This window comes from Neofelis nebulosa, chromosome 3, assembly GCF_028018385.1.
Source record: "Neofelis nebulosa isolate mNeoNeb1 chromosome 3, mNeoNeb1.pri, whole genome shotgun sequence".
Classification (NCBI taxonomy): domain Eukaryota; kingdom Metazoa; phylum Chordata; class Mammalia; order Carnivora; family Felidae; genus Neofelis; species Neofelis nebulosa.
In genome coordinates this window covers 147,326,509-147,339,718 of record NC_080784.1, presented here as the reverse complement: position 1 = coordinate 147,339,718, position 13,210 = coordinate 147,326,509, and the positions used below count along the sequence as shown (strand labels likewise).

The 13,210-nt window shown below is 40.5% G+C and overlaps 1 protein-coding gene across 1 annotated transcript; it reads left to right on the top strand.

Moving 5' to 3' along the window:
- Window positions 1-7,521: 7,521 nt before the first annotated feature.
- PPBP (pro-platelet basic protein) lies at window positions 7,522-9,359 on the top strand. Its single transcript, XM_058722292.1, has 3 exons — window positions 7,522-7,767; window positions 8,111-8,246; window positions 8,399-9,359. Exons 1-3 carry the CDS (start codon window positions 7,659-7,661, stop codon window positions 8,499-8,501), a joined length of 348 nt encoding a protein of 115 aa, XP_058578275.1. The 5' UTR covers window positions 7,522-7,658; the 3' UTR covers window positions 8,502-9,359.
- The last annotated feature ends 3,851 nt before the right edge of the window (window positions 9,360-13,210 follow it).

Below are 13,210 nucleotides of genomic sequence, written 5' to 3'. Positions count from 1 at the left end.
TACTATATTATTAACACATCTGTATCTAAGCTAAATTATTCTACATCTTTTCATCTCTCTCCTTATACATAAAACACCTATTAGATTAGTATATGTTATTAACATATTATTAATGTATTATTACAGTAATTATAGTAATACATCATTATTATGTATTAATATAGCTCTACGTAACACAGAAGAGGGAGAAAGACAGGAAGATACAAAGGTATGGAAAATTTTAAAGAGATGATTTACTGACCAATTTTTTAGCAATATTGAAAAAAAAACAAAATACCTCAAAAATTTTTAAACTTTCATGATCTTTTTACTCTCCCAAATAGTACTTTTTTCCCTTTGAACCTATGAATCGTATACTAATATTAGGGAAACATTGAGAAAGCAAATCAAATTACCATAGATGTGTGAACTATAAATTTCAGTGTTTTAAATAATCTCCTATTTGTCATACCAGCCCCAAAATACTCATTGAGTCAGTGCCTGACAATAATAAATGAAAGCATATTAAATGTCCTTTCGAGAAGTGAAATGTACGTTCTGGAAGAAATAAACATTACTGATTACTTTTTTCTTTGCCATCATTCAAGATCTTTGTTTTACCCAGAAACAAGACTTATAAGTTTGGTTTCTTTATAGACCATAGAGTAAGACCTCATTTGTAGTATTCTTGCAATTCTGTTTGTCATGCTCATGCTACAATTGGTTGTTCTATAAAGAAAAGACGTTGAAAAAAAAAATTAAAAAAAAAAAAATTTCTAAAAGGGGCGCCTGGGTGGCGCAGTCGGTTAAGCGTCCGACTTCAGCCAGGTCACGATCTCGCGGTCCGTGAGTTCGAGCCCCGCGTCAGGCTCTGGGCTGATGGCTCGGAGCCTGGAGCCTGTTTCCGATTCTGTGTCTCCCTCTCTCTCTGCCCCTCCCCCGTTCATGCTCTGTCTCTCTCTGTCCCAAAAATAAATAAAAAACGTTGAAAAAAAAATTAAAAAAAAAAAAAAAGAAAAGAGATGATATTACGGAAGTATAACCTATACAAGACCCTCATTGGCAGTTACTACTCACTAATAATAGCATTACCATTTATCTTACCACTAGCAAATTCAACGACTAATATATCTGGGGGAAATTAACCCACTGTAAGTCTTCTAGAGATACGTTTTCCTCACACAAACTCCTAAATACCACATTCACTCTACTGTCTATCTGAAACTCACTCTCAGTTATGAAAGCACTAGGACTTGAACAAGAGGCCAGCTAAAATATCTGTTACTGCCCCCCTCCAGACAATTTCCAATGTTTAATTAATGCCCTTCATTTTACCACATTTTCCTGCTTGCCTCTGGGTGTGACACATTCACATAATCCTTCAATTCTTGAAGGTATGACAAGATCTATGATAAATCTGACTAGTGGCTTTGTTTTTCTATCATACTTGTAATTCTTGCATAAGGAAAATCACTGCGGGTAGCTCTCATATTGTATTTAACTTCAAAAGTCTTTCCTGGATGTTACAAATTGAGAAATTTACCAGACAGAATGAGTACCTGGGGATTTTGATTTGCCTCCCTGACTGAATCACGGAAGACAGAGAGAATGCACATGATTGTAATTTTGGCTGACCGTCCTGGTTTGCTTTTAGTCAGCAAAATTAATATTATATTCCCGAAAAGGATTGTTCATACTTCAAATATGTACAGTGAAATAATGACATAGGGAGACTTAGAGTTTACATGCAAAAGTTTCTTTCTATGAAGTCTAGAGTCCTATTTCGTAAATATTGAGAAATTGCAAGAACCCGTACCTCCTCTGTAAAAACCACATTCTTTTTTTCTTAATTTTTTTTAAACGTTTATTTATTTTTGAGACAGAGAGAGACAGAGCATGAACAGGGGAGGGGCAGAGAGAGAGGGAGACACAGAATCTGAAACGGGCTGTAGGCTCTGAGGTGTCAGCGCAGAGCCCCACGCGGGGCTTGAACTCACGGACCATAACCTGAGCCGAAGTTGGACGCTTAACCGACTGAGCCACCCAGGCGCCCCAAAAACCACATTCTTAAAAGATGTGATTCCACTGCCACATAAATGTGGGATGATTGTTTCTGACCCACCTCTAGGCTGAACAAAGAGAAAAATCGCTAACTGGTTTCCAGCTGGAGAGGTCAGTAATTGTAATTCTTTACAGTTTGTGGTGCAATACAAAGTCAGGGTAATTATGTTTCAAATCTGGTTTTGAGTACTTCCAGCTATTTGACCTTGGCAATTTATTTAACATCTCCATCCCTCGGGTTTCTCATCTGTAAAATCAGTACAGTAATAATATCTGTCTCACAGGCACTAAGGGCTGATCCTGGAACAGAGTAAGTACTTGACAAATATTAGTTCCTATTCCCTAATTTAAAGTCAGAAAACTGAGAGCTCTGTAGCTTAAGTGCCATCTTTTTGTTCAAATGTATCTGTATTCTTTCTATCTATGCATGGATCCTTAAGTTTTAGCGCAGGATTTGTTTCCACAAGTCATTTTTAAGAAGCTTCTGGGAACAATGTATTCATATTCTCTGTATTTTTTTTCTGTCATTCATGTGTTAGTATTACCAACATATACGGTATATTTTTCTTCTTATAAATATTCATCCATCAATACCCATTTATTGATAATCTTGTTACAGAATAGACCCAGTACAGGATTCTTGAGATACGGAGATTACAAAAATGAGAAGCTTTCAGCCTAAGTTAAGGTCTTATGGCGGCCAATATACTGAATTCTCTCTGACCAAGCTTTACTCGAAAGCTGAATGATAAGGGACTAGATTTTTTTTACAAGAGAGAGAAAGAGTCTCTCAGGTGGGATTCCCCAGAATCAAACCCTGAGAGGACCTTTGTGTGCAGGAAGTTTACTGAGGAGTGCTCTAAAGATTAACATCTGTCAGGAAGTAAAGAACCGGAGAGAAGGAGAGCTGTTGTTACAATAGAAGACCAGGCGATCCTATGAGAAGCTTTGGGGCTGGGGTAGCCTTCCAGAGTTATTCTGAATTGTGGCAAGAGAGCAGACCTCCAAACTCTCCCACTGACAGGTCATTAGATGTGGGCTACCTCTGGGGAGTGGGGACAACTTTGGGTGAGACATTTCCCTGGGGCCCTGGGCTGTGCCCAGAGAAGGTCTCAGTTGTGAGCTGACTGCAGCCATCATTTCCAGCAACTGGAGACAGCTGTGGTGCACCATCCAGAGGATCCTGAAAGGGAAGGAGTGTGGGCGGTGCATCTGGGTTTCAGGGACAGGGGAGGGGAGAAAAAAGGAGAAGAGAAGAGGGAAGGGTGGGGGAGGAAAGGTCAGAGAAGGGGAGAGGCCGGGAGGGGATGAGAGGAGATGGAAAAGATTGGGGGGAACAGAGGGGGCAAGGAGGAGAGGACAGTAGGGGAAGGAAGGGGGGGAAGAGTGGAGGGCCTTGTCTTACCTTTTCTTTTTACTTTTCTTCCTTCCTTCTTTTCCCTTCCCAGCTCTCCTTTCTCCTCCCTCCTTCCTTCTATCGTTTTCTCCCTTCCTTCCTTCTTTCCATTCTTTCTGTTCTCCTGAGAAGTACAATAATGCTACTTGAAAGAGAAGGAGGAGCAGGGGGATGAAGTTACCCCAGCAGCCGGCACAAGGCCTTTCCATGTGGGGGACTTCTCAGCGTTTCCAGTTGTGCTCTGATGACACCCACTTAAGTGAGGTCCAAGTACCACTCATTAACATATGGAACCATCAGAAATAATATATTGTCGTAAGCCACTAAATTTGGGCTTGACTTGTTACACGAGAGGGTCGTTATGCATTTGACACTCAATGGCTAATATTAATTGGCATTAAATTAAAGTGAAAATTCCCAGCTCCTCGAACCTTTGTGGAGCTTCTGTCCAACAGCACCCAGGAAGACACTCCCCCTCAATTCTTCCGCCCTCCCTACTCCTTCCCTGACCCCACCCCACCCCAGGCTTCACCTCTGGGTGCCGAGTGCCAGAGTAACTAAGGTCTGGGTTCTTCTTGTCAACTGAGAATTATACAGAAAACATATTTGGTTTCAGCACATAGAGGAAATCTTTTATCCTCTAGTATTTCAATTGATTACTTAAGGTGCTTTGACAGCAAGACCCCAAATTGCATTATCCCCAAGATCTTCTGTACTAATTGCTTTTATGACTAATTTGCGAATGACAGCTTATTTCCTTCATACTTGGGAGATGTCAGTTCAAAATCTTTTACGTATGACAGTTAATCTATGCTTTATTTTAGTGGGTAATGCTCCTCCAATGTCTAGATATTTTCTTTCAAAAGAGCTAACAGATAAGTTGTTTGAGTCTTTGAAACCTTGCTAGTTTCCTAAATGACTGGGACTCTGCTATTTATACAATGACTTAAAGGAAAAAGAGATAAAGTAACTTACCACACCAGAAGAATTAAACTAATAAACAGCGTGACAATGTTGGATCCATAAAAAGGCTGCCCAGTTATTTTAAAACCCAAAAACTTTGACACTAACTTTCTAGCATTTGTGTAAACATACTATTTTGTATAAGCTTCTTTTCATTGAATAACTGACTTCAAAGTATCTTTTATCCACTTAGTAAGCCAGTTTTTCAGAGTTTGTATTGTGTTTCTCTTCATGGAAACAAAAACAAAAACAGAAACAACCTACCAGGTGCAAATGACAGTAATACAGTTAGCACAGTTAGCAGTATAGTGGTAACGACAGCACATTGGTATTGGTGACCCATTGCTTTGCACCAGTATTTGAGGTCTCACTGTAAAAAAAAAAAAATTATGTGTATTTATTTTTGAAAGAGAGAGACAGAGACTGAGCATGAGCGAGGGAGGGGCAGAGAGAGCAGGAGACAGAATCCCAAGCAGGCTCCAGGCTCAGAGCTGTCAGCACAGAGCCCGACGTGGGGCTTGAACCCACAAACCGCGAGGTCATGACCTGAGACGAAGTTGGACACTTCACCGACTGAGCCGCCTCCGGGCGCCCTGAGGTCTCATTTTTAAAAAAAAGAAATAGCACAATGACCAAGTCACCCAATGCGGAGAACTTTTAAACATCTGGAACATACTAGATACTTATTATTTACTGAATCAGCAAAAACTAGCAAAACATTATTTACCTCAAGTGCCAACTAATAGGCTTGTGAAATTTCAGTGACTCAAGAAATTTGTTAATGCTTCCTCATGAACCTTGCTGACGTTGTATCTTTTGTGACAAACATGTTGATTAAGACAATGGCTTAATGATACTCTGCGACATGCCTACCGCTTTCCTGGTACTAAATGAACCAGGAAAGAAATTTGGATAGTGTGTGTATAGAGGGAAAAGTGTCCAGTGAAACTAATAAATACAGCAAACAATATGTGTTGGGGCTGTGATGGATGGGGAAAAAAAAAAAAAAGACACTATAATACTTAAAAAAAAAAAAACACACAACACTTTATATCTTGCTCTGAAAATGCTTTTGAGTTTACATTTGAATAAAATATATCTGACCAGAGAATGAATAACATTTCAATCACAATAATGAGGAAAGACTATAAAGTCATCACTCAGGAAGAACTAGAAAGGCGTTCACTCTCCTTACTCTGTTTCCTGCTGAGAATCTCTCTTTATTCACTCCACATCTCAGCTCTAAGAAGAATAGTCATTTTCAGCTTAACCTTTTTCTTGACTTTGCTTCTTAGACTATGAATTTCTGAGTTGGAAGAGGTGGAAAATCATTTTAATATGTTCTACTGCCAGACTGTAAGATACATGGGGAAAGCTAAAGGGGTGAGAAAGAGAAATACATTTACAAAACAGGGCAGATGAACTTAAGTAGGTGTCGTCTAACTTAAACAAGAGGGAGAATTGGCTTTAAAGTTGAAAGAAAAAACAACTGGAAACAATAATTGACTGTATTCATTCTTTTGATAGAAAATGTAATTTTGTATATTTGAATATTTTGAGTTTCTTCCAAAATGTTAAAGGTATAAAACATAAGCAAATAATGAGAAGTTTAAATCATATTGTGTAAGATTTGTACATAGCTGTAATAGGAAGACAGCTTGTGGCTAGAACCTTGTCCGTTATTCCCCGGCTTCCAAATCACCTCTTTATACTATAGGTACTTGGGACCAGATGGAGTTTGGTCTGAGGATTGTCTGATTAAAAACTTTCCTTCATACGATACTCATTGATCTACTCACCAACACTGTTTAAGACCCACTGTGTAATGTATTATCCTACACACCAAAAAATCCCTAAAGCATTCAAAGAAACCTAGGACATGCCTCTACCTTCAAAAGTGTATGGTCCAGTTGAGGAAGCAAGTCTCATAGAAGAAAGCAAGATCCAGACAATAACACACACAAGCCAGCCTGTGATGTGCAGGTGCTTTCTCTATATCACCTAGGGTTTGAGATCAAGACTCATGATTGCACTCTGAGAATTGAGGAACAGAGATTTTGTTGCAGTTTGTAATACTGCAAACCTGGAAACACCCTCAAGGTCACCAATAAGACAGAGGTTGGTTGAGGATTGCCCATGCCATACAATGTCACGCAGCCATTAAAAAGGATGGGGAAAGATGACCTTGGGGTAGCATGAAAGGAGGCTGAAGGCGTATTTCTGAAGGGCAAAAGCAAACCATCTAATGATCCCATTTATATTAAGAAATCTATGTCTACCTCTGTCGATATATGTGTTTCTCTACGAGTGACGTGTGTCTGTCTATATACACATATGTGTGTATATAAATGTAGACAGAACAGAAAACTAATATCAAACTGTTATCTAAGGTTTCCACTGGAGAGCGAGGATATAGAATAATGATGAAGAGAAATTTACATGTTTTATTCCACATACATCTGCAGTGTATGAACCTTTCACAGTGAATTATATTACCTACTTCCCTGAAATATTAAAAATAAAAGAAAAAGGAAATATGCTGGGTGTTGCTTTTTAGAGTAGACGCAACAAGCAGTTTATTTTACAACACGAGGGAGGAGGCGCTTTTCTTCTAGTTTCTGGATGACATTAGAAAAAAATAATACATTCTGAAAACAGAAAGCAACCCACAAACTAATATGCAAAGTGGGCCTTTGGTGGTAATTGGCTCCTACTTTATGCACATACTACAAACAAATCCTAACATTTATCAACAACCAAGTTAGGAATATCTGCTTTCTTTGGCAACTGGAAAGGCCATATATGTATGCTCTCAGATAGTCATAAAGTGTCCCTTAAGCCCATAAATTGCCTTATAGGAAAAGCAGAGTGTTATCATGTAGATATACAAAGAAAATTTGTGTAAGACTTCAGTTTAGTTCTTACCTCCCTACGTGGAAGGTTATATTCGTGTAAAGGATATGGGTACTAAGAATGGGGGAAGGGGGGTGCGGAGAGCACAGTGTGAAGGGAAGTATAAATAAAATTGAGCAGGAACCCCGACCTGCCTGGTGTTTATCTGGGTTGAGCACAACTTGCCCATCCTCCCACATGTATTTCCACACACCATCCCTTCTTCCCTATCTTTTTTCTCCTTGCTGGCCTCGAGGGGCTTGTATAAAAGGCATCGGGAGAGCATGAGACACCATGACCGCAGACTGGAGGCAGCAATTCGCCCTCACACCGAGGCCTCCAGGACGACTCCAGCTTAGTCTCCACCATGGGCCTCAGTCCTACCTCCTCCTGCTCCAGCACCCGCCGGCTTCCCGTCCTACAGGGCTTGCTACTGCTGTCGCTGTTCCTGAGCACGCTGGTTCCCTCTGGGTTAAGTAAGAGAAACTGCGGGAGGGAGCGCTGAGAGTGGAGTCCCTGCCTCTCTGCAGCTGTGGCTGCTTCTGCTGCAGCAGGGCCTGGGGGAAAGTCTGCACTGTCGCTCCTGGGGCTGGAGAGGCCGTTATACCAGTACCTCCGGGAGGAGAGGGTATGCTTAGTGGGCACTTCACGTGTGCCAAGGCATTCTGCCAGGGTACTTTACTAAAGATCGGAAGGTCATAGACGCAGAGACTTTAGGAGAGCGGCACAGTTAACAAATAAGGGGCTAAGGAAACAACCCACTAGATAAGATCTCCGCAAGAATCGGGACCACTAACAGAGTCACGCTTTCTACCCTAGCTAAAAGTGCAGACGTGGAGCCGTTCATTGAACTTCGCTGCCTGTGTATGAAAACCGTCTCTGGCATTCATCCAAGTAACATCCAGAATTTGGAGGTGCTCAGGGCAGGACCCCATTGTGCCAACGTCGAAGTGATGTAAGTCCCTGTTTTTGTACCATTGCCTCATTGGGCATTAGGGAAACTCTCCGCTTCTGTCCCCACCGACGCAGTTTTATCCATCCAGCCCGGTGAATGGCTTCTGAGGGTCAGGCCAGGGCACTCACAGATCATTCCATTCCCTCTTGCAGAGCCACGCTGAAGAACGGGAACAAAGTCTGCCTGGACCCAGAAGCTCCCAAAATCAAGAAAATAGTCCAGAAAATTTTGGAAAGTAGTGGGTCAATGGCTTAATCTGTTCGCTTTCTGTCAAATCTTTCTATCTCCCAAGAAGAGTAGGAGTTTGAAGGTCTGACTTTCTGGAGTTCTTATTTATCCAAAATACCTATTCATATTGTATTAAACTTTGGATATGTGTTCAATTCTGCCTCGAAAAGTCGCATGACATTCTGAGAAGGCTGGTTCATAGATGACAGAGAGAAGATAACAGTAAGCAAACTTACTGCCAAAATATAATATATGGTTTGTTCCCTAACTCTTGGCTAAATGTGGCACTATGCTTTGCATTCCTTTATTTAAAATTTTCTTTCCAAATACTCACATGTGTGTTAACCTCTCTTGCTCTACTTGACTGTGAGACTAGCTATACTCATGATGATTAATAGATTCCATAATGGCCATTGTTATTAGGAATCACACAGAGCCCAGAATAGAGCACTTCCTCAATAAATGTTTGTTGATTTATTTAGGGACTTAATAGAGTTTTTCATTGTCTTCGTCTTAGGATACTTTGCCTCCAAGCATTTTTGAAAGGTTTTTCTAGTGTTTATTTCAGCCTTCAAACCCTAAAAAATAACAAAGTTGTAGAATGTGAGTCTTGTAAGCTGTGGTTACTTACTTTAAAGTGAATATATTTAATACTATAGAATAAAAAAATATATGATGAACAGCATTAACATTCTCTCTATTAAAAACACTCCAGTATTTTCAATAATAATCCTAATAATAACATAGGTTCTCTATGGTGTTAAATGTTTTAACCTGGAATGTTCGTATATATTTGCATTCACATCCTGTCTGCTTATAATTTTTGTGGTGGAATCAACCTTGCGAATACGAAAATAAAAAATTCACACTTTGGCAGACTTCTAATCATTGTTTTATAAGAAACAGAGCTTTCATTTTTTTTTTACATTTTTTTTATTTGAATATAGCTGATAGCCAAAGTTGCATTCATTTCGGCAGAGTGACTGACCATCTCTCTCCCTTGTGCTGTGTGCTCCCCAAGTGCTGCTACCCCCCTGACACCGAACAACATCATTACAACACCATCGACTACATTCCCCACACTGTGCTTTTTATCCCCGTGGCCTAGTCATTCCATAACTGGAAGCCTGGACTTCCTATTCCCCTTCACCCATTTTGCCCATTCTCTCCCCGCTCCCTTTGGTTTCTTTCTTTCTTTCTTTCTTTCTTTCTTTCTTTCTTTCAACGTTTATTTATTTTTGAGACAGAGACAGAGCATGAACAGGAGAATCTGAAACGGGCTCCAGGCTCTGAGCTGTCAGCACAGAGCCTGACATGGGGCTCGAACTCACAGACCGTGAGATCATGACCTGAGCCGAAGTCGGACGCTTAACTGACTGAGCCACCCAGGCACCCCTGGTCATTTATTTCTTAATCCCTTAAATTTATACCCACACTATCCTCACAGAAGTATTAACATGAAATCAAAACTTGTTGTTGCTTTGCAGTCATATATTATTAATTTTAACAGAATTGTTGAGGGGAAAAAGCCTTACTAACCCTTCCCCCTTTTTTTTACACTTCATTTATTTCTCAATACAGCACACAAAATCACTAGTTGATGATCTGTGTCAATTTTAGATTTTTTAATATATTATTATTATTTAAAAAATTTTTTTAAACATTTATTCATTTCGGAGAGAGAGAGAGAGCACCAGTGGGGTAGGGCCATAAAGAGAGGAAGACACAGAATCTGAAGCAGGATCCAGGCTCTTAGCTGTCAGCATAGAGCCTGATGCAGGGCTCGAACTCACGAGTTGTGAGATTATGACCTGAGCTAAAGTTGGACACTTAACCGACTGAGCCACCCAGACGCCCCCATTATTATTATTTTTTAAGTTTATTTGTTTATTTTTGAGAGAGAGCAAAAAATAGCATGTACGTGCAAGCAGGAGAGGGGCAGAGAGAGAGGGAGAGAGAGAATCCCAAGCAGTTTCCATGCTATCAGCACAGACAGAGTCCGATGCGGGGTTCAATCTCCTCAACCGTGAGATCATGACCCAAGCTGAAATCAAGAGTCGGATGCTTAACCTACTGAGCCACCCACATGCCACTGATGTGTGTCATTCTTAATTTATTATAATAGTGAAAATTTTTGGATAAATTTTAATATGCCTGGCATACTAAGTGTTTTGTATGGATGAATTAAATGATTCTCACAAGATAGATATGATCTGGTTAAGAGTTCATCCTCTGTAAAGAGAATAATTGGGTGAATTAGCTCTACCCCTTACTAGCTGTGTAACCTTGGACAGGTTGCATAACCACTCTGTGCCTTAGTTTCTTCATCTCTAAAATGGGATAATATTGCCTGTCTGACAATCGATGTGAAAATTAAGAGTTAACAGATTCAAAGGGCTAGAAGCCCCACAAGAACCCCTATATAAATGTTAGCTATTATTTTATTTGTTGTACTATTAGCATTCCCAGTGTTCTACAGAAGAATACTGAAATTCAAAGAGATTAGGAAATTTGCCGCAAGATCAGATAAATAAGTAGGTGACAGAGTGAGTAACTGAAGCTCTGCTCTTAACCACCCCACCACGTTCCCCGATTCTTCTTTCTCTAATGAAGAGATTATATTCTATATCGCGATGTTATTGGCACACAAAAATAGGACCTGATCACAAGCAGCATACTTTGATGGCTGAAGGAGAAACAAGTTCACCAACCCTAATCTATAGATGGACTTTGGGGGAACACTCACGTATTAAGCATTTAGTTCACAAATTTTGTATATGAAGATCTACTTTTATTATCTCCTCATCAGTATAGGCTCAGTGCCTTAAAATGTTTCGTCTACAAAATAAATGCATTTATTAAATGATAGTTAATATATACACACATATATACAAACATATAATAAAGCAGTAAGTGGGGATTGCAATCGTTTTCATTAGTTTTTCTCCAATAATTCACAAGAGCTCAGACATTTCATTCATTTCTCTAGTGGTTTCCTCCTGCTACCAACAGGGTCAGCTCCTGAAACATGACACAGGTTTTTTCCACTATGCGATACCTCCTAAGATACACATGTCTTTCGTTTTTGTGTGCATTAAACTATTTCATGTAATGCAGAGAAAGAATCATTTAATGACACTTACTACTTCCTGTAAATATTGACATCTGGGGGTAAGGTTGTAAAATCCAGTATGCCACCCATTCATATCCCAAACCATCTCTCCTATCCATCCCCTCTGCCACTAACCCTATTTGGGATCTCAAGTTTTAGTGCAATACACTTGTGTAAGTTACAGCACCTTCTGGATCATCCATTTGCATTGGATGCTGGATGTTCAACATATGTAAGTCCCAGAGAATTGTCCTTGAAGAGATCACTGTCTGGTTGGAGGGGCTGACAGGTTGACAAATAATCACAACCTGATGGGACACCTGCAGATATAGAGGTCTGCTCTAACTGTGTGAAGAAACCGACAGAGGAGCAAGCCAAAGCCTCAGCATCATCATTTTCAACATTATCTTCATGAATATAGTACTTTATATTGAGTCCTTACCCATGTTCTAGAACAGTGATATACATTATGACCGCTCACCTCATACAGCTTTGCATGTGGGGAGATAAAACATTAAAAAAAATTTTTTTTAATGTTTATTTTTGAGAGAGAGACAGAGTGCGAGCAGGGGAGGGACAGAGAGGGAAGGAGACACAGAATCTGAGACACAGAGCCCGACTTGGGGCTTGAACCCACAAACCTTGAACATTTTAAACACTTTCAAACACACATGCACACACACACACACACACACACACACACACTCGCGCACATGCGTATGTATCTACATGTATAATATCTATATCAGTGAGAGATCTCAAATGCAGTGATGCTACAAGACACAACAGGGAACACGATTAGCTGTAGCTGTCAGGAAAGGCCTCCCTGAGGAAGTGATGTTAGGTAGACACCAGAAATTTGAAGGGACTTAGCTGAAAGGCAAGTGGTGGGATACTAAGAGAAAGAACATTGTAGGTAGAGGAGGGACATTGCATAGCCCTGCAGAAGCCTGGTCCTCCTGAGCATTCAGAAGTCAGCTAGTTTCCTGCCGTGGACCACTGATGCCCTTCACCACTGTTAATCAGTGCGACAGAAAACCTCTGGCTTTGAGATGAGGACATACTTTGCCCTATTTAAGAGCCCAAGTAAAGGCACCTGGATGGCTCAGTCGGTTAAGCACCTGACTCTTGATTTCGATTCAGGTCATGATCTCACAGTTCATGAGTTTGAGCCCTAAATCAGGCTCTGCGCTGACAGCACAGAGCCTGCTTGGGATTCCCTCTCTCTCTCTCTGTGTCCCTCCCCTGCTCTCTTTCTCTTCTCTCTCTCTCTCAAGAAAAATAAACTTAAAAAAACTAAAAAAAAAAAAAAAAAAAAAAAAGAGCCCAAGTCATCCTTTTTTCAGGGAAGGGAAGATGGTCCATATCGATTTCTTGACCTTTACTTTGCGGATTTTGTTACCTACCCTCCACCCCTCTTCCACATCTTTCTACACTCCACTCCCAGAAGTTCTGTGCCCTCTTTAGAACATCACTGATCCAGCCACAGTGCAGCCTGACTTAAACTGGCACTTGTCCAGGTCACAGCAGGCTCTGGGAAATGTGGCCTGGAAACTCTCCTGCTTGACCTCATTTCTGGGCCAAGCCCAACGCAGTAACGTGGGCACCAAGTTTTTACAGAATG